Source organism: Thalassophryne amazonica, chromosome 19 (assembly GCF_902500255.1).
Source record: "Thalassophryne amazonica chromosome 19, fThaAma1.1, whole genome shotgun sequence".
Lineage (NCBI taxonomy): Eukaryota > Metazoa > Chordata > Actinopteri > Batrachoidiformes > Batrachoididae > Thalassophryne > Thalassophryne amazonica.
This window is the reverse complement of record NC_047121.1, coordinates 57,875,488-57,897,131: the sequence shown is the minus strand read 5'-3', so window position 1 is coordinate 57,897,131 and position 21,644 is coordinate 57,875,488. Positions and strand designations below refer to the sequence as shown.

The following is a 21,644-nucleotide window of genomic DNA, read 5'->3' as shown; positions in this document are numbered from 1 at the left end:
CAGCATATACATTTAGCCACATCCCACGTGATGCAAAGCAAGGTGGGGGTGTTGCTCTTATTTATAAATCTAGGTTTAGCTTAATAGCTGTTGGGGGTTACAAATATAACTCATTTGAGCATCTGATTCTCCACTCTGCTCAGGAAATTACACATTGCCAAGGTCAGAAGAATAAAAATCAGTCGTATTACTTTGTCACTGTATATACGAGTAGACCTCCTGGCCCATATTCTGAATTCTTAGATGAATTTGGTGCGTTCATCTCTAACTTGTCAACTTGTGTAGATAACATTCTGATCATTGGTGACTTTAACATTCATATAAATAAGCCTTCTGATCCCCTCTGCAAATCATTTATGGAAATTGTGGATGCATTAGGATTTCGGCAATGCATTAGGGATTCGACGCACATCAACTCCTCAACTAAGACTGAACTTGAAGCTAGACTGTCTGATGTCTTAGCTTCACATATGACAAATACCCAGTCAGTAGACAGACTTGTGGATAGTTTAAACTCAGTGCTCAAAACTACACTCGACATGATTGCACCACCTGTATTAAAACCGCGCTCCCCCAAATCACAGTCACCTTGGTTCAGTGATTATCTGCGTGACCTCAACCATAAAGCAAGAGGTCTAGAACGGAAATGGCGTCATTCAAAATTAGAAGTATTTCACCTTACGTGGGGTGATGCTATGTTAGACTACAACCCCTGGCAAAAATTATGGAATCACCGGCCTCGGAGAATGTTCATTCAGTTGTTTAATTTTGTAGAAAAAAAAGCAAATCACAGACATGACACAAAACTAAAGTCATTTCAAATGGCAACTTTCTGGCTTTAAGAAACACTATAAAAAATCAGGAAAAAAATTGTGGCAGTCAGTAACGGTTACTTTTTAGACCAAGCAGAGGGAAAAAAAAATATGGAATCACTCAATTCTGAGGAAAAAATTATGGAATCATGAAAAACAAAAGAACGCTCCAAGACATCGCTAGTATTTTGTTGCACCACCTCTGGCTTTTATAACAGCTTGCAGTCTCTGAGGCATGGACTTAATGAGTGACAAACAGTACTCTTCATCAATCTGGCTCCAACTTTCTCTGACTGCTGTCGCCAGATCAGCTTTGCAGGTTGGAGCCTTGTCATGGACCATTTTCTTCAACTTCCACCAAAGATTTTCAATTGGATTAAGATCCGGACTATTTGCAGGCCATGACATTGACCCTATGTGTCTTTTTGCAAGGAATGTTTTCACAGTTTTTGCTCTATGGCAAGATGTATTATCATCTTGAAAAATGATTTCATTATCCCCAAACATCCTTTCAATTGATGGGATAAGAAAAGTGTCCAAAATATCAACGTAAACTTGTGCATTTATTGATGATGTAATGACAGCCATCTCCCAAGTGCCTTTACCTGACATGCAGCCCCATATCATCAATGACTGTGGAAATTTACATGTTCTCTTCAGGCAGTCATCTTTATAAATCTCAATGGAACGGCACCAAACAAACGTTCCAGCATCATCACCTTGCCCAATGCAGATTCGAGATTCATCACTGAATATGACTTTCATCCAGTCATCCACAGTCCACGATTGCTTTTCCTTAGCCCATTGTAACCTTGTTTTTTTTCTGTTTAGGTGTTAATGATGGCTTTCGTTTAGCTTTACTGTATGTAAATCCCATTTCCTTTAGGCGGTTTCCTACAGTTCGGTCACAGACGACTCCAGTTTCCTCCCATTCGTTCCTCATTTGTTTTGTTGTGCATTTTCGATTTTTGAGACATATTGCTTTAAGTTTTCTGTCTTGATGCTTTGATGTCTTCCTTGGTCTACCAGTATGTTTGCCTTTAACAACCTTCCCATGTTGTTTGTATTTGGTCCAGAGTTTAGACACAGCTGACTGTGAACAACCAACATCTTTTGCAACATTGCGTGATGATTTACCCTCTTTTAGGAATTTGATAATCCTCTGCTTTGTTTCAATTGACATCTCTCGTGTTGGAGCCATGATTCATGTCAGTCCACTTGGTGCAACAGCTCTCCAAGGTGTGATCACTCCTTTTTAGATGCAGACTAACGAGCAGATCTGATTTGATGCAGGTGTTAGTTTTGGGGATGAAAACTTACAGGGTGATCCCATAATTTATTCCTCAGAATTGAGTGAGTCCATATTTTTTTCCCTCTGCTTGGTCTAAAAAAGTAACCGTTACTGACTGCCACAATTATTTTTCCTGATTTCTTATAGTGTTTCTTAAAGCCAGAAAGTTGCCATTTGAAATTACTTTAGTTTTGTGACATCTCTGTGATCTGCTTTTTTCTACAAAATTAAACAACTGAATGAACATCCTCCGAGGCCGGTGATTCCATAATTATTGCCAGGGGTTGTATAAGCATGCATTATTGGCTACAAAGCGGACCTACTACTCTGATTTGATCAACAAAAACAAGCATAACTCAAAGTTCTTGCTCGACATGGTGGCAACACTTATGCATGGACAACCACCTGTAATTCGCTCTCCTTTTACAGCACAAGATTTTGTGGATTACTTTGAGAAGAAAATAGAAGATATCAGGTTAAACATATCTCGGCATGCCTTAACCCAGCCACTACACCCTGCTATTGAGGTGGGCATCACTATATCAAATTAAATCAATTTTATTTATATAGCGCCAAATCACAACAAACACTCGCCCCAAGGCGCTTTATATTGTAAGGCAAAAGCCATACAATAATTACAGAAAACTACTGAGGTGTTACTTAGATTTACAGAATTTGATAGTATCTCACTAAGCATGCTGACAAAACTCGTAATGTCAACAAAAAGAACAACTTGTTTATTTGATCCTATACCAACAAAACTGCTTAAGGACCTGTGGCCCACTCTTGGGCCGACTGTGCTGGAAATTATGAATCATTCTTTAACTTCTGGATCTGTTCCTAAATGTTTCAAATCTGCAGTGATTAAACCATTACTTAAGAAATCTAATCTTGACCCTAGTGTATTGAAAAACTATCGGCCGATATCAAATCTATCATTTTTCTCTAAAATTCTGGAAAAAGTGGTGTCACGGCAGCTCGTAGACTATCTTACTGAGAATAATCTCTTTGAGCCACTGCAGTCTGCTTTTAGAAAATATCATTCCACAGAGACGGCTCACTAAAGTGGTGAATGATCTGCTTACAATGGACACCACTACGGTTCTGTGATCTAAGTGCTGCATTTGATACAGTGGATCATTATATTCTATTTGATTGGCTGGAAAATCATTTTGGGATTACTGGGAGTGCCCTTGCATGGCTGACGTCATACTTGACCAGTCGTTCTCACTTTGTTTTGTACAGTAACACTACCTCTAACCTTAGTGACATGAAATTTGGGGTTCCACAGGGGTCTGTCTTAGGCCCCCTGCTTTTCTCCCTTTATATAACAGCCCTTGGGCACATATTGCAGCGTTCTGGGATTACCTTTCACTGCTACGCAGATGATACTCAGTTATACATGCCGATAACTGCTGGTAATCTCGTTCACATAAAATCCTTAGATGATTGCCTTGCAGCAGTGAGAAGTTGGATGTCTAGAAACTTCCTACTTTTAAACTCTGATAAGACTGAAATGATGGTTCTTGGTCCAGTGAGACATCGGCATAAATTTGACCAGTTAACACTCAGGCTCGGCTCGTGTGTCATACATCACACTGACAAAGTGAGGAACCTTGGGGTAATTTTTGATCCTTCGTTGTCCTTTGGCCTCCACATTAGAAATATTACTAGGACTGCTTTCTTCCACCTGCAAAATATAGCGAAGATTCGTCCCATCCTGTCTATGGCTGATGCTGAGACCCTGATCCATGCATTTATCTCTTCTGGATTGGACTACTACAAAGTTCTATTTTCTTGTTTACCGCAGTCTAGCATTAGGGGTCTCCAATTGGTTCAAAATGCTGCAGCCAGACTTTTGACACGAAGCAGAAAGTACAACCACATTACACCCATTTTGGCATCCCTTCACTGGCTTCCTGTCCCAGTGAGATCAGATTTTAAGGTTCTGCTACTAACCTAATTTGTGTCCCTAAGGTGAATAAGAAGTCTGCGGGTGACAGAGCTTTCTCTTATTGTGCCCCTGTTCTGTGGAATGATCTCCCTGCGTCAATAAAACAGTCAGATTCTGTGGAGATTCTCAAGTCCAGACTTAAGACGCACTTATTTCCCCTTTCATATGGCTAGCATACTGGTACAGTTTTGTTTTACGCTTTTTACTCTTTTCATTTATTAGTAATTGGAGCGGGCTGCGGCCTCAACTTTACCTAAATTCTGGGTCTTTTAGTGAAGTTTAGGGCTAGTGGCCGACAATCACCTTAGTATTTCTCTGTTTTTATTGTTGTTTAATGCTGGCAAATTATACAGTATTTTTTGTCTTTCTGATGCCTGATTGTTTTTCTCTGTTTAAGGTGCAGCTCCATCCAGAGATGGGAGTTGTATTCGTGTTGGCGATCCTCCTGTCCTGTGCGCCAATAGCATTTCTTGTATAGTCGTCCATGAATTGTTCTGTAATTTATGTTTGTAGCATGGCCCAAGCAGAGGGTCACCCCTTTGAGTCTGGTCTGCTTGAGGTTTCTTCCTCAGAGGGAGTTTTTCCTTACCACTGTTGCTCTGGGGGTTGGTAAGGTTAGACCTTACCTGTGTGAAGCGCTTTGAGGCAACTCTGTTGTGATTTGGCGCTATATAAATGAAAATAAATTGAAAATACCTCGCAGATGTGAAGAAGTCATGAAAACTGTGGTTATACAACTAAAATACTAGTTTAGTGATTCACAGGACTGCTAAAAAAGCAGTTTGAACATAATAGTTTTGAGTTTGTAGCGTCAACAGCAGATGCTACTATTATTGTGAACACCCCCTTTTGTACTTTTTTTTTTTTTTTACTAATAGCCCAATTTCATAGCCTTAAGAGTGTGCATATCATGAATGCTTGGTCATGTTGGATTTGTGAGAATCTACTGATACCTTGTTTCACATGTAACAATAAAAAATATACTCAAAACCTGGATTAATCTTTTTAGTCACATAGCACTACTATTATTCTGAACACTACTGTGTGTGTGTGTATATATATATATATATGTATGTATGTGTGTGTGTGTGTCTCAAATATATTTTGAACTATTCACTTTGGTTACAACGGTTAATGCCTAGTTTCATGAAAATAAAAATAAATCAAATAAGATTTCAAATCTTTGTCTTTTTTGGCCCGGGTTGAATGTGCCCCTCTGACAAAACCCCTGTCCCCAGCCAGGCCCCCTCAGTAAAATTGGTCTACAACCGCCACTGGGAAAAATTTGCTTGAAAACTTAAAGGGCTCGCGTACCAGCAGCGGCTTTGCCATAATTCCGTCAGGTCTCCCGCTGAGTCTGCCAAACACGATCAGAAGATCAGTGGCTTCACAAAGCTTTTTTTTTGCCTTCCTCCCGCTGATGTATTCTGCACAGGATGCATGTTTGTGTGCAAGTGCTAATTCAACAGTACCATTTTTGCACTCCGAAACGCACCTCTGGTTTCGTGAATCAAACTTCCAGCTCTTTAAAAATGAAAAGTAACCAGAGACAGATACAAAGCAGCCTACCTTTTTTTTGGTTGTTGTTGCTGGAACTTCCTCTTTCTTTCCTCTCCAATTACAAACAAGCTGCGCTTCTGCACACGCGAACACATACACGTACATAGATGCCACTTCGCTTTTAATATATTGTGTACATTTTTAAACAACAGTCCAGGGCTCTCCCTAACCAATGTCACAAAGTCGCTGCGCCATCACATATATGGTCAAACTTAAGTGTATCCCTTACTGTTTTCCTGGGTAATTATTTATGTTTTCATGTCTTTACAAATTTTGGATCTTTCCCGGTGTCAGGAGCTCATTCTGGCACTCCCCTGACACCGGACCATAAGCGCAAGCAGTCAGTCAGGCTACACGTGAACGTGAGCACAGCCTGTGAAAAACTGGGCTCTAGAGTGCAGCTTTTCCACAGAAGTCACACTGATGAATCCGGCCTACACCCTGTTGATGAAAACTTGACTTAAAGTGCACGTAGAGGGCCAAGTCCATTTGCCCGGGGGTTGGGAACTCAAAACCGTGTCAAAATGTCTATTCGTCCGATCGTCGGCTGAATAAAGCACCAATAGTCTACAGCCCCAATTCCAATGAACTTGGGACGTTGTGTGAAATGTAAATAAAAACAGAATACAATGATTTTCAAATCCTCTTCAACCTATATTCAATTTAATACACCACAAAGACAACATATTTAATGTTCAAACTGATAAACTTTATTGTTTTTGTGCAAATATTTGCTCATTTTGAAATGGATACCTGCAACACTTTCAAAAAAGCTGGGACAGTGGTATGTTTACCACTGTGTTACATCAACAACACTCAATAAGCGTTTGGGAACTGAGGACACTAACTGTTGAAGCTTTGTCGGTGGAATTCTTTCCCATTCTTGCTTGATGTATGACTTCAGTTGTTCAACAGTCCGAGGTCTCCGTTGTCGTATTTTGGGCTTCATAATGCGCCACACATTTTCAATGGGCAACAGGTGTGGACTGCAGGCAGGCCAGTCTAGTACCCGCACTCTTTTACTACGAAGCCACGCTGTTGTAACATGTGCAGAATGTGGCTTGACATTGTCTTGCTGAAATAAGCAGGGACGTCCCTGAAAAAGACGTTGCTTGGATGGCAGCATGTGTTGCTCCAAAACCTGGATGTACCTTTCAGCATTGATGGTGCCATCACAGATGTGTAAGTTGCCCATGCCATGGGCACTAACACACCCCCATACCATCACAGATGCTGGCTTTTGAACTTTGCACTGGTAACAATCTGGATGGTCTGTTCCCTCTTTTGTTCGGAGGACATTATGTCCATGATTTCCAAAAACAATCTGAAACGTGGACTCATCAGACCACAGCACACTTTTCCACTTTGCATCTGTCCATTTCAAATGAGCTCGGGCCCAGAGAAGGCGGCGGCGTTTCTGGATGTTGTTGATGTATGGCTTTCGCTTTGCATGGTAGAGTTTTAACTTGCACTTGCAGATGTAGTGACAAACTGTGTTAACTGACAATGGTTTTCTGAAGAGTTCCTGAGCCCACGTGGTAAGATCCTTTATAAGAAAGAAAATTCTCCAGATTCTCTGAATCTTCTGATTGCAGGTGCTGGTCATATAATTAGAATATCATGAAAAGTTGATTTCAGTAATTCCATTCAAAAAGTGAAAGCTGTATAATGTATACATTCATTCCACACAGACTGATATATTTCAAGTGTTTATTTCTTTTAATTTTAATGATTATAAATGACAACTAAATTCAGTATCTCAGAAAATTATGGATATTGTGAAAAGGTTCAATATTGAAGACACCTGGTGACACACACTAATCAACTAATTAACTCAAAGCACCTGCAAAGGCCTTTAACTGGTCTCTCAGTCTAGTTCCGTCGGCTACATAATCATGGCACAGACTGCTGACTTGACGACTTGCCTGGGCTAAACACAAAAAGGACTGGACTGCTGCTGAATGGTCCAAAGTTATGTTCTCTGATGAAAGTAAATTTTCCAGAGTTTGGAGGAAGAGAGGAGAGGCGCAGAATCCACGTTGCTTGAGGTCCAGTGTAAAGTTTCCACAGTCAGTGATGGTTTGGGGTGCCATGCTGGTGTTGGTCCATTGTTTTCTGAGGTCCAAGGTCAACGCAGCCATCTACCAGGAAGTTGTAGAGCACTTCATGCTTCCTGCTGCTGACCAACTTTATTGAGATGCAGATTTCATTTTCCAACAGGATTTGGCACCTGCACACAGTGCCAAAGATACCAGTACCTGGTTTAAGGACCATGGTATCCCTGTTCTTAATTGGCGAGCAAACTTGCCTGACCTTAATCCCATAGAAAATCTATGGGTATTGTGAAGAGGAAGATGAGACACGCCAGACCCAACAATGCAGAAGAGCTGAAGGCCACTATCAGAGCAACCTGGGCTTTCATACCACCTGAGCAGTGCCACAGATGGATTGACTTCATGCCAAGCCGCACTGCTGCAGTAATTCAGGCAAAAGGAGCCCCAACTACATATTGAGTGCTGTACATGCTCATACTTTTCAGCTGGCCAACATTTCCAAAAATCCTTTTTTTTTTTGTTTGTTTTGGTATTAAGTAATATTCTACTTTTTGGAGATACTGAATTTGCGATTTTCATTAGTTGTCGGTTATAATCATCAAAATTAAATTAAATTTAAAACTCCAGCTGACAGAAGTCAGACCACCAGAGCAAGAATTTTAGCTGAGGAAGCTTCTGCGATTTGAAGCGAAACGTCCTCGCGTCAAGCAACCCAGTCCAGTCGAAGATTCAAGCTTCTCTACTATGGAAACCACCTGGACAACTGAGAGCCTACACAGAAACATCAAAAGTAAAAGAAAAACATTTGAAATATATCAGACTGTGTGCAATGAATGAATAAACAAATTTCACGTTTTGAATGGAATTACTGAAATAAATCAACTTTTTCATGATATTCTAATTATATGACCAGCACCTGTATATTATGGACTGTAGATGATGGAATCCCTAAATTCCTTGCAATTGAACGTTGACTGAAATCTTATGTTTACTAATTCAGATAACTAAATTATGACTAAAACTGACATTCTTGTCAAAATTAGTAATGAATGAATAATTGTTCTTAAACGGTTGGACTATTTTTTTCACGTAGTTATTCACAAAGTGGTGATCCTCGCCCCATCTTTGCTCGTGAACGGCTGAGCCTTTTTGGATGCTCCTTTTATACTCAATCATGACACTCACCTGTTTGAAATGAACCTGTTCACCTGTGGAATGTTCCAAACAGGTGTTCCTTGAGCATTCATCAACTTTCCCAGTCTTTTGTTGCCCCTGTCCCAGCTTTTTTGAAATGTGTTGCAGGCATCCATTTCAAAACGAGCAGATATTTGCACAAAAACAAAAAAAGCCTATCAGTTTGAACATTAAATATCTTGTCTTTGTGGTGTATTCAAATGAATATAGGTTGAAGAGTATTTGCAAATCAATGTATTGTTTTATTTACATTTCACACAACGTCCCAACTTCATTGGAATGGGGGTTGTATTTGCCTGACCATGGTCGGTCCAAAGTCTTGACATTTTGCTGGAATGGCGATGGGATGTGGCTGTTTTTTTGTTTTCCCCCCAACTTGTAAAATTTAACAATTTTTAAGTTTTTTTGTGTTTTTTTTTTTTAAGTTGGTGGACTAGGACCCTGCGTGAATATTTTTTTATCCCTCTTTGTCTGTGATTCAGCAGATGCATTTCAGCTGGCAGATGCATTTCAGCTGGAGGTTGAACATGCAAGCCTCGCAGTCACTGTTTACTTATTTAAGTTACAGGGTTTGTGAAGCGTTGTGTGTTGCAAAAAAAAAAAAAAAAAAATTAAGAAGCGAAACACTCAGTGTGAGTCTAAGCAAAACACAGAAGAAAGAGTGGACTTCTGCCGAGAGGATCTTCTTTCAGAGGCTGTTTGTCAACATGACCGGGGACGGAGCTGTGACTCGCCAGGTGTGAGAGGAGTCCTGAGCCCCTCACACCGGGCAGAGAGAGACAGCACCCGGCTGCCGGGCGAATAGCAAACTTCGACTGTGGGTACCCGGCCGCTAGGTCAATAGTCACTCCCCACACAGAGCAAAGAGCAGCCAGCTGATGAAGCAATGTGTTTTTAAAAATACATAAACACACTGCTTCACTTTAAATGCACAGTAAGTCTATTTTAGAAGATTAGCATGGACCGTCTTTCTCTTAAATGGCTTTACTTTACTCTGCGTGTCTCATTGGAAAGCTGTAGCTTTTGGTGCTACATTGATTAACTCTTACATGGCTTATGCGCATGCTCTTCTTCTGTTTTTTTTTTCTGGGGACGTTACAGTGCCACATACAGGCCTGGCATATGTAATACAATGTTAAACGGAGGTTCGAGGCACAGAATTTTCCTCAAACATTTTTGTATTAGATTTATTTGAGTTAATTAATTGTTTCAGCCCTAGTAATGGCAACATGATACTTAACTAAACTGACTAAACCAACTGAACTACAAATCACAATAAATCAATAACACTAACAACACTGTTAAACTAACATGAACCACAACAACATTTAAAACCCCCAAATCCCAAACTCCCATGGTGTATTGCAGCACAACATCCATCGTTCACTGTTGTTAGCTAATATCTCTAATTTTTCCAAAAATATTTGTCCCATCAACTTTAAATTTTCGCAGCGTTCATCCAAAATACATAAGGATACCAAAAGGCAAATGTCACCTCTCCCCAGTTTCTCCGTAACCATATATATATTAGTTTTTTTTAAAAGCCAAATGCCCTCTCCTTTAAACATGTTGGGCTGGAATTATTTCCATTCATGCACAAATTGAGATGTGTGGTACCACTGTATGAAGATGAACTGAAATTGACTAAAGTGATGAGGTGAAGTTGTACTTATTAGGTTCACTGAGACAGGTGGGCAGTGTTAAATTTGACAGCATATTTAGTCATAGTCATATTTAGTCATGCCAGGGTGCTGCCATGTCCTGACATCGGTGTGTTTGTGTGAATGTGAGGCATAATTGTAAAGCAATTTGAACATCTGATGCAGATGGAAAAGCGCTATATAAATACAATCCATTTTGTCCCTTTAGTCTTGGCTAAAATGTTAGTTTTAATCAGAATTAACTTATGTAGATTTGGTTCACTGAAATCTTATGTTTAGTAATTCAGATAACTAAATTATGACTAAAACTGACATTCTTCTCAAAATTAGTAATGAATGGATAGTGATTCCTACATACTTCCCTAGGTTTTTGTTTGTAGGGGTGTAATACCAACACACCACCAAGTTATAGCCACAAAACAACAGACTGTGTGAAAACAAAAAAGTTAAATTCTCTAAACTACTCCAATTGTCAATCTGAAAATACCTTTCTTCAATTTTTGGAAAACCATGTCATACAAATATCTGACATAATGTTTCTCCACTCAGTAAGGAGAAGTCTTACCATGAACTTTCCCCAGTGGCCTTGACAGTTGGCTGTTCTTGTTTTGTCAAGGAATTTTGCAGAAGGCCATCTGGTGTCAGATATTTCTGATCTTCTGTTTTTGAACTCCGAGGCTTGTAATTTGAGAGCAAAGACTTTAAGCTCTTCTTCACAGGGTGTTGCTCCTTTGTTGTGGCTTCAACCGTGCAAACACTTTTGTTGCTCAATTTTAGCTTCATGGCCCATGAACTAGAAGAGTCTTCCATGAGTCCCTTTGCAAAGGGATTATAGTCGACTTTCAACTGAGCAAACCGTGAGTTCTGATAAGCAGTAACTGCCATAAATTCAGTCTGAGGGAAAGTGAATGTTACAACACCAGGACCATTTAACTTTAAATCTGTTGCAGTTTCTTCAGTTTGGATCACATGTAGCCGTGGCAAATAACGCTGCATGGGATGTAACATAGTGTTCCCCTCTTGATCTGACATGTTATTAGTGAGCTTCAGCTTGTAAAAAGAAATTGGATTGCTCATCCAGTTGTGACCCAGCGAAGGAGACGCTGGATGAAAAAACGGTGGACTCTTCACATGGCCTTTTGCCTTTCCAGCAACTTGCCAACCATGCCCAGTCCACTTGTAATGACTATTGTCTACAGGCTGAACATCCATAATCAAAAAATACTTCTTAGATGGCTCAAAGCCGGAAATGCGAAAACGGCAGTAGGGGAACATCCTACTGCCTTGTTTAGTAAGGATCATCTCAGTTTTGCACCTGAAGAACTCATTCCACATACTGTTGTTGTCCAGTGTCACTTTGATGCCATTGGAGAAGCTCTCAGGTGACAAGCTGAATGATGGAACAGAATGTTTTGCAGCAGGAAGTCCAGACAACTTGTTAACTTCGTTTGATAGACACATGTTGGATTTACTGAACATATCTGCATCGACAGAGGTCACAGTGGATCCTTGTTCCATCCCACCTACACATGCCTTCCCTGGGTTTTGGGAAGAAAAGCATGCAAGTCTATGACCAACTGCAGGTGCTGCTTTAGGGGTATGCACCCCTTCCTCATGAAACACCATGCCTTTCTGCTTCTTTTTAGAAGCCATGAACAGGTCACAGAACTCAAAAGAACAGGATGGTCCCACGTTTTAGACATGTGTACGATGGTTCAAGTCAACATCCTGAAAAACAAAATAATTCACTTTCATGAACATATGGCCATTGCATATCACTCCAGATACATCAAAACAAGGTTAATATATCACACTCTTATTTAACGTCTGAAAATTTGAGTGATGAATAACCACAACTGAATTCTGATACAATTTGACAACAGGATTTTATTACATGCAAGGTGTGTGCTTGTGCATGTACAGACCATGTGCTGACTGCAGCCACTGCACATGAAAAATCAAAAACAGTGCAATCCTAGTTCATTCACTTCAGTTTTAACAATTCAACACTAAATGAACAACAAAACAAACAATTCAACACTAAATGAAGGGAATATTCGCAGCATTTGTTTTGAATCAGTTGTTGACATATTCAGTACACATTTAGCACAACTTATGACATCTTCTATCCAATTCACACTCCAAAATAAATTTTAAAAAGTTCCAAAGTAGCATTTTGAGTAAGTATCACAAACTTACAGAACCGATGAAAGGTTTTGGTGCCATTCCCAGCCACATGTTCTAGCTATTGTTTAATTGTGTTCTTATTTTTACATTCACCTTGTCTAATATTTGCCTACACAGTCATATCTTTTTAATACAGACTATGGAACAATGAAACAGTTTTTGAAAAATTCCAGAGCAATTAATGCCTTTAGAATCTCCCGAAAGCCAACAATTAAATTTAACAACTGCTACTAGTAATATCATCATTACTACTTGGACAACACAGTATTCAATTCATTGAGCAACATTCATTCGTTTTCTATACCCACTTGCTCCAATCAAGGGTCATGGGGGGGTGCTATCCCAGCAGACATAGGGCAAGAGGTGAGGTACACCCTAGACAGGATGCCAGTCTATCACAGGACCACATATAGACAAATACATCATTCAGCAACATTTGGGTTAAAAACTAGAGCCTGACTGACATGGATTTCTTGTGTGTGTGTGTGTGTGTGTGTGTGTGTGTGTGTGTGTGTGTGTGTGTGTGCTAATACTGACATTAGGGAGTAAAAAAAAAAAAAAAAAAAAATTACAATACCGATATATAAATACAAATTAGTCATGATGCCTACCATTTCATGATTAAACCCTTCTGACAAAGAAATGCTCCTGAGGCTTTATGTTTTACAGTTTAAACATAAACTTTACTATAAATAGCTAATTATATAACACCTGAATAGATTCTTGTCATTTCATTGGTGTTTGTATGTCACGTGACATAGATTATTCGTACCATTGTGTTCCACTTACCGTGCAATAGTGCTATTTAGCGTGCAATTTTGGTGCTATACAATTCATGCTATTGCATACTGTGACAACTGTGCATGCTCAGACTGGCAGTGACAGCACTTAGCTTAAATACAAACATGGTGGGAGCTGCTCATTCTTCTAACACAACAAATCCAGTACACGTAAGCCATCTGGAGGCGTTCATAGTATTCGCTGGTAGGTCTATAGGTGAAGAGGAACCACTGTTGGATGAAGAGCTCAAAACATTTGTTGCGATTTTTTGCTGGCCTGAGAAAAGCAGATGACAGTCTGTACACAACGCACGGCATCAGCTACGGACTACACCGTCAGGATTGTTTTTGAACTATTGGACTGTTTTTGCAAGCTGAAAGAGAACAATTCTGGATTGGACTCAGAATTAAAATTTGTGTTGGACTGTTTGGAACCTGTTGACATCAAAGGACCAGTGACACACACCAAAATGTAAGTTCCTTTCTCTCGTTTATAAATTAATAACATATCAAATGACAAAGATCTATTTTAGGCATTATACAAAACAAATAATTGTTTTTTCATTCTTTCAATGGAAAGAATATTTTGACACCACTTCCAACAGCCCAAGTGTTTTCTACACTGTTTAAACCCTCATTACACAGGGACGGAGTCTGTACAGCGGTCCTTGTGCGGTCATGAAATCACATCAAATGTCACATGACACCAAAGAGGCACTCAGCTGCCACAACGACCTTGGTATCCTATCACAAATCGCTATGAAAGCAATGGTCGCCGTGAAATATGAAGCTGCACCCGATTTCCAAAGGAGAGTCGCCATACCCGGAAGATCCACAAAAACCACAACAGGCCATGAAAAAACACCTCACAGAGCACCCCATGACCGCCCGACGGGCGCACAAAGACTATGGCATTTTTTGCAGCACCAACAGCAGATCATCCACTGTAACATGATCGGAGTGACGGGAGCTTGGGATATGAACTCAGGAAAAAAAAAAAAAAACAGCAATATCACAGCCAATGTCTGCACAATGATCAGGGTTGTGTGTAGGGCTGCAGCTATCGATTATTTTAGTAATTGAGTATTTTGTTGATTACGCTGGTGATTAACTGAGTACTTCTGCGTTTTTAAACAACATCATCAGTCCAGGGCTCTCCCTAAGCAATGGCACAATGTCGCTGGGCCATCAGACAGATTGTCAAACTTTGTATCCCTTTCTGTTTTCCTGGATAATTATTTATTTTTTCACATCTTTAAGGTTTTGGATCTTTCCCAGTGTCAGGAGCTCAGCTCGGCACTCCCCTGACACTGGACCATAAGTGCAGGCAGTCAGTGTAATCCTCAGTCAGTCAGGCTGCACATGAACACAGGAGCACAGCTGTTGTGAAAGTGTCGTGACACGGACCCACAACAGGGGGCGTTAATGAACGGACAATGGATAAGCCAAAAAGTAACAATTTAATGTTGTGAATCACACAACGATGTACAGACAATAACAATACAGTGACTGTCAATCATACACCAGGTGACGTGTGGGCAGGCTCGACAATAGAAGACGCCTGGCGAGAGATAAGCCAGGCGTCTTCTATCGCAGGCAGGCGTCTTCTATCGGATCCACACAGCTTCCACCGCCAACGGAGCTGAAGAACACCGGAGCCGCCAAGCCCTGCGCCCCAGGTGGCCGCTGTCTTCAGCAGTCAGACCCGGTACTGCTGGCAGAGAACAGAGACAGTCCAGATGAGTGTGAGGTCGCACACTCAGTAATCCCACAGTCTGTATTCAGTAAAGGAGGGAGAACCTCCACCTCCAATCACACACTCATGCAGCTCCTGAGATAACCACTTATCTGGGTGGGGTGTGAGGCGAAGCCGTCGCAGTCCACACCAAACGCCAACTCCACAGACAGGGTATCTGTCCCAGGAAAACGGCTGCAAAAAGAGATCAGACTAATACTCGAATTTTAAGTCAGCAGAGAAAATTACCTGATTGGTAGTTGATTTCTCGGCGGGGAGGTGGAGTTGCAGTCCGGCCTTTATGGTGGTGGTAGTGGATGAGTGACAGCTGGTACGGATGATGAGTGACAGCTGTCACTCCTGGTCGCTCCGACGCCCTCTCGTGCTTGAAGCCCGCACTTCAAGCAGGGCGCCATCTTGTGGTGGTGGGCCAGCAGTACCTCCTCTTGTCCGGGTGACGGGTGTAGAAGTCGGCCAGGAGGGCCGGGTCCAGGATGAAGCTCCTCTTCACCCAGGAGCGCTCTTCGGAGCCATAACCCTCCCAGTCCACCAGATACTGGAACCCCCGGCCCTTTCGACGGACGTCCAGGAGCCGGCGTACCGTCCACGCGGGCTCCCCGTCAATGATCCGGGCAGGAGGCGGCGCTGGTCCCGGGGCACACAGTGGTGAGGTATGGCAGGGCTTGAGTCTTGACACATGAAACACGGGGTGTATCCGCAGTGAAGCTGGCAGCTTCAGCTTCACTGCGGCCGGACTGAGGACTTTGAGTATGGGAAATGGTCCGATGTACCTGTCCTTTAGTTTGTGGGATTCCACCTGCAGGGGGATGTCCTTAGTGGATAGCCAGACCTCCTGCCCGGGCTGGTATGCAGGGGCTGGGGAACGCCGGCGGTCTGCATGGGCCTTAGCCCTCGTCCGGGCTCTGAGCAGGGCAGAGCGGGCGGTACGCCACACCCGACGGCACTTCCTCAGATGGGCCTGGACCGAGGGCACCCCGACCTCTCCCTCCACCAGTGGAAACAATGGGGGCTGGTACCCCAAACACACCTCAAACGGGGGGAGGCCGGTGGCAGATGAGACTTGGCTATTATGAGCGTACTCGATCCAGGCCAGATGGTCACTCCAGGCCGTCGGGTGCGTGGAGGTCACGCAGCGGAGGGCCTGCTCCAGTTCCTGGTTAGTCCGCTCTGCCTGCCCGTTCGTCTGGGGGTGGTACCCAGACGAGAGACTGACGGTGGCCCCCAGTTCCCTGCAGAAACTCCTCCAGACCTGGGAGGAGAACTGAGGACCACGATCCAAGACAATGTCTGATGGAATCCCATGCAGACGCACGACGTGGTGGACCAGGAGGTCTGCAGTCTCCTGGGCCGTCGGGAGCTTCGGGAGGGCCACGAAGTGGGCCGCCTTGGAGAACTGGTCCACTATCGTTAAGATGGTGGTGTTGCCTTGGGACGGCGGGAGGCCCGTGACAAAGTCCAGGCCGATATGAGACCAGGGGCGACGAGGCACAGGCAGAGGCTGGAGGAGGCCTTGGGCCTTGTGATGGCCGGCTTTGCCCCTGGCACAGGTGGTGCAGGCCTGGACATACTCCCGGACGTCGGCTTCCATAGACGCCCACCAGAAGCGCTGCCGGACGACTGCCACGGTCCTTCGCACCCCTGGGTGACAGGAGAGCTTGGAACCGTGACAGAAGTCAAGGACCGCAGCCCTGGCCTCTGGTGGGACATACAGTTTGTCCTTCGGACCTGTCCCCGGGTCCGGGCTCCGTGTCAGGGCCCCCCGGACGGTCTTCTCCACGTCCCAGGTAAGGGCGGCCACGACAGTGGACTCGGGGATGATGGTTTCAGGGGGGTCTGACAGCTTGGTCTTGACCTCCTCTTCGTGCACCCGGGACAGGGCTTCAGATCGTTGGTTCTTTGTCCCGGGGCGGTAGGTGATCCGGAAGTCAAAACGCCCGAAGAACAGCGACCAGCGGGCTTGCCTGGGGTTCAGACGCTTCGCGGTCCGGATGTACTCCAGGTTCCGATGGTCCGTGAAAACCGTAAATGGTACCGATGCTCCCTCCAACAGGTGTCTCCACTCCTCAAGAGCCTCCTTCACCGCAAGAAGTTCCCGATTGCCGACGTCATAGTTCCGTTCAGCTGGGGTCAACCTGCGGGAAAAGTAGGCACATGGATGGAGAACCTTGTCGGACTCCCCGCTCTGGGACAGCACGACTCCTATCCCTGAGTCAGAGGCATCCACTTCAACAACAAACTGGCGCTTGGGATCGGGCTGCACCAGAACCGGTGCAGTCGAGAACCGGCGTTTCAACTCCCTAAACGCGGCTTCGCACCGATCCGACCAGGTGAAGGGGACTTTTGTGGAGGTCAGGGCTGTCAGGGGGCTAACTACCTGACTGTAGCCCTTGATGAACCTCCGGTAGAAATTTGCAAAACCGAGGAACTGTTGTAGTTTCCTACGGTTCGTTGGTTGGGGCCAATCTCTCACCGCCGCAACCTTGGCCGGATCAGGGGCGACGGAGTTGGAGGAGATGATGAACCCCAAGAAGGACAAAGAAGTGCGGTGGAACTCACACTTCTCGCCCTTCACAAACAGCCGGTTCTCCAACAACCGCTGTAGGACCTGACGTACATGCTTGACATGGGTCTCAGGATCCGGAGAAAAGATGAGTATATTGTCTAGATATACGAAGACAAACCGATGCAGGAAGTCCCGCAAGACGTCATTAACCAATGCTTGGAACGTCGCGGGCGCATTGGTGAGGCCGAACGGCATAACCAGGTACTCAAAGTGACCTAACGGGGTGTTAAATGCCGTCTTCCACTCGTCTCCCTCCCGGATCCAAACCAGGTGATAAGCATTCCTAAGATCCAATTTCGTGAAAATTTGGGCTCCATGCAGGGGCGTGAACACTGAATCCAACAGAGGTAACGGGTATCGGTTGCGAACCGTGATCTCGTTCAGCCCTCTGTAATCAATGCATGGACGGAGTCCGCTGTCCTTCTTGCCCACAAAAAAGAAACCAGCACCCATCGGGGAGGTGGAGTTCCGGATCATCCCGGCAGCTAACGAGTCCCGGATGTAGGTCTCCATTGATTCGCGTTCCGGACGTGAGAGGTTGTACAGCCTGCTGGACGGGTACTCAGCGCCCGGTATCAAATCAATGGCACAATCGTACGGATGGTGCGGGGGCGGCGTGAGTGCCAGATCCTTGCTGAAGACGTCAGCAAGGTCGTGGTACTCGGCAGGCACCGCCATCAGATTGGGGAGGACTGAAACCTCCTCCTTAGCAGTCACACCGGGTGGAACCGAGGATCCTAAACACTCCCGGTGGCAGGTTTCGCTCCACTGAACCACAACCCCAGACGGCCAATCAATCCGGGGATTGTGTTTTAACACCCATGGAAAACCCAAAATCACTCAGGAGGTAGAAGGTGTAGCATAAAACACAATCTCCTCCTTGTGATTCCCAGACACTACCAATGTCACTGGCTGTGTCTGGTGTGTGATTAGTGGAAGAAGGGTGCCATCTAGCGCCCGCACAGACAATGGTGACGGTAAGGCCACTAAAGGGAGCCCAACCTCCTTTGCCCATCTGCTATCCAGCAGATTCCCCTCCGACCCCGTGTCCACCAGTGCTGGGGCGTGAAGGGTTAGATCCCCACTCAGGATCGTGACTGGGATTCGTGCAGATCGTCGGGGTTTCCCCACGTGGGTGTTGTGACCCACCCTTAGCCCAGTCTCTAAGGACGAGTGCTGTTGTTTTGACCGTTTGGGGCATTCTCTCTGTATGTGCTCGGTAGAGCTGCAGAGAAAACACTCTCCACGGATCAGCCTCCTTTGTCTCTGATCTGATCGTTTTTTGGCCCTGCTTGTTTCCATAGCAACGTCAGCAGGGGGAGCTGTTGTCACGTGGGGAGCCCTGGCAGCGGAGCGTGGGGAAGTCGGCTTCCTTTCGGACCCGGGAGGAAGAGGGATGGCTTGTGCCTGGCCACGCCCCTCGTCTCGTTCCTGTCGGTGTTCCGTTAATCGGTTGTCTAACCGTATAACCAGATCGATAAGCCCATCTAAATCCCGCGGCTCGTCCTTCGCCACCAGGTGCTCCTTAAGGACCAGAGACAGTCCGTTTACAAAGGCGGTGCGGAGCGCAACAGCATTCCAGCCGGCTCGCGCTGCTGCGATGCGGAAGTCGACTGCATACTTCGCTGCGTTCCGACGCCCCTGCCGTATCGACAGCAGCACACTTGAAGCGGTCTCGCCTCTATGAGGGTGGTCGAACACCTGTCGGAACTCCCTCACAAACTCAGTATAAACCGTTAGGAGCCGTGAATTCTGCTCCCAAAGCGCCGTAGCCCAGGCGCGTGCCTCTCCTCGAAGCAAATTGATCACATAAACCACCCGGCTGGCGTCTGCTGCGTACATGACGGAACGCTGTGAAAAGACGAGCAAGCACTGCATCAAGAAGTCCACGCACGTCTCCACACAGCCTCCGTACAGCTCCGGAGGACTTATGTATGCTTCAGGGGAAGGTGGGGGGGTTCGTTGAACGACCAGCGGAATGTCTGTTTATGGCACACGGTCAGCAGGAGGAGGTGCTACAGCAGCGCCCTGAGCACGCGCTTCCACCTGGGCGGTGAGAGCCTCCATCCTACGATTGAGAACACTGCTCTGCTCGGTAATTAAGTCCAACCGAGCGGTAAAGGCGGTTATGATGTGCTGTAGCTCACCCAACACGCCTCCTGCTGGCGCCTGTGCACCTCGCTCTTCCATTGGCTGTTCAAGCGATGGTTGACGCCCCTCGGGATCCATGACGCTGGCCGAGAAATCCTGTTGTGAAAGTGTCGTGACACGGACCCACAACAGGGGGCGTTAATGAACGGACAATGGATAAGCCAAAAAGTAACAATTTAATGTTGTAAATCACACAACGATGTACAGACAATAACAATACAGTGACTGTCAATCATACACCAGGTGACGTGTGGGCAGGCTCGACGATAGAAGACGCCTGGCGAGAGATAAGCCAGATCCACACAGCTTCCACCGCCAACGGAGCTGAAGAACACCGGAGCCGCCAAGCCCTGCGCCCTAGGTGGCCGCTGTCTTCAGCAGTCAGACCCGGTACTGCTGGCAGAGAACAGAAACAGTCCAGATGAGTGTGAGGTCGCACACTCAGTAATCCCACAGTCTGTATTCAGTAAAGGAGGGAGAACCTCCACCTCCAATCACACACTCGTGCAGCTCCTGAGATAACCACTTATCTGGGTGGGGTGTGAGGCGAAGCCGTGGCAATCCACACCAAACGCCAACTCCACAGACAGGGTATCCGTCCCAGGAAAACGGCTGCAAAAAGAGATCAGACTAATACTCGAATTTTAAGTCAGCAGAGAAAATGACCTGATTGGTAGTTGATTTCTCGGCGGGGAGGTGGAGTTGCAGTCCGGCCTTTATGATGGTGGTGATGAGTAGTGGATGAGTGACAGCTGGTATGGATGATGAGTGACAGCTGTCACTCCTGGTCGCTCCGACGCCCTCTCGTGCTTGAAGCCCGCACTTCAAGCAGGGCGCCATCTTGTGGTGGTGGGCCAGCAGTACCTCCTCTTCAGCGGCCCACACAACACAGCCTGTGAAAAACTGTGCTCTAGAGTGCAGCTTTTCCATAAAAGCCACACTGATAAATCCACTCTGCACAATGTCGATGAACACTCAACTTAAAGTGCACATACAGGGTGGAGTCTATTCGCGTGGCGGCCGGGGACACAAAGCTGTGTCAAAATGTGTATTCACCCGTTCGTTGGCTGAATAAGGCACAAATAGACTATTCACCCGACCATGGTCGGGCCAAAGTCTTGACATTTTGCTGAAACAGTGACGGGATAAGGCTTTCTGTTTTTTTGGTTTTTTTTAACTTGTAAAATTTAGGCATGGGCCGGTATGAGATTTGGAGGGTATGATAACCGTGGGCAAAAATACTGCAGTTTCATTCATGTCTGTAAAAACAACATTACGGCTATTTGCATATGAAGCACGCGTGATTCAGGCACACTAATTGATGCCATGTCTACCGCTACAAGCACTATACCACTGATAACTTCAGAGAAAATGCCAAAATAATAGTCACTCTTTTAAACATGTAGCATCTGCCCCGTGGGAAACATGACTTACTTGCTTAGAGAGAAACGTGGCTGGAATAAGGTCCGGAACTCCAGATGCTCAATAATTGGCCCAGCTTCACCAACAAAGTGCTTGGAATAGATGTATTTGTCCTTCTTGACAAGTTTGTGGGAGAAATTTGGTCAACCACAAGCACGACTTGAGTCCACCGCTTGTACTTCTCAGTGGTTTCAAAGATGGGATAAAGTTTACTCCTTCCATGCAATCCTTTGTGGGTACCTTGAATCGCTCTGCGTCCT

At 44.9% G+C, this 21,644-nt stretch overlaps 1 protein-coding gene across 1 annotated transcript in view; it reads right to left on the bottom strand.

The window, feature by feature from the left end:
- Nucleotides 1-21,644, bottom strand: part of mgaa (MAX dimerization protein MGA a) — a 79,454-nt gene that overhangs the window by 49,639 nt on the left and 8,171 nt on the right. Inside the window, exon 2 of the mRNA XM_034159572.1 lies at nt 11,092-12,254. Within this exon, the coding sequence (XP_034015463.1) occupies nt 11,092-12,179 (1,088 nt within the window). The 5' untranslated portion in view covers nt 12,180-12,254. The remainder of the gene's footprint in view (nt 1-11,091; nt 12,255-21,644) is intronic.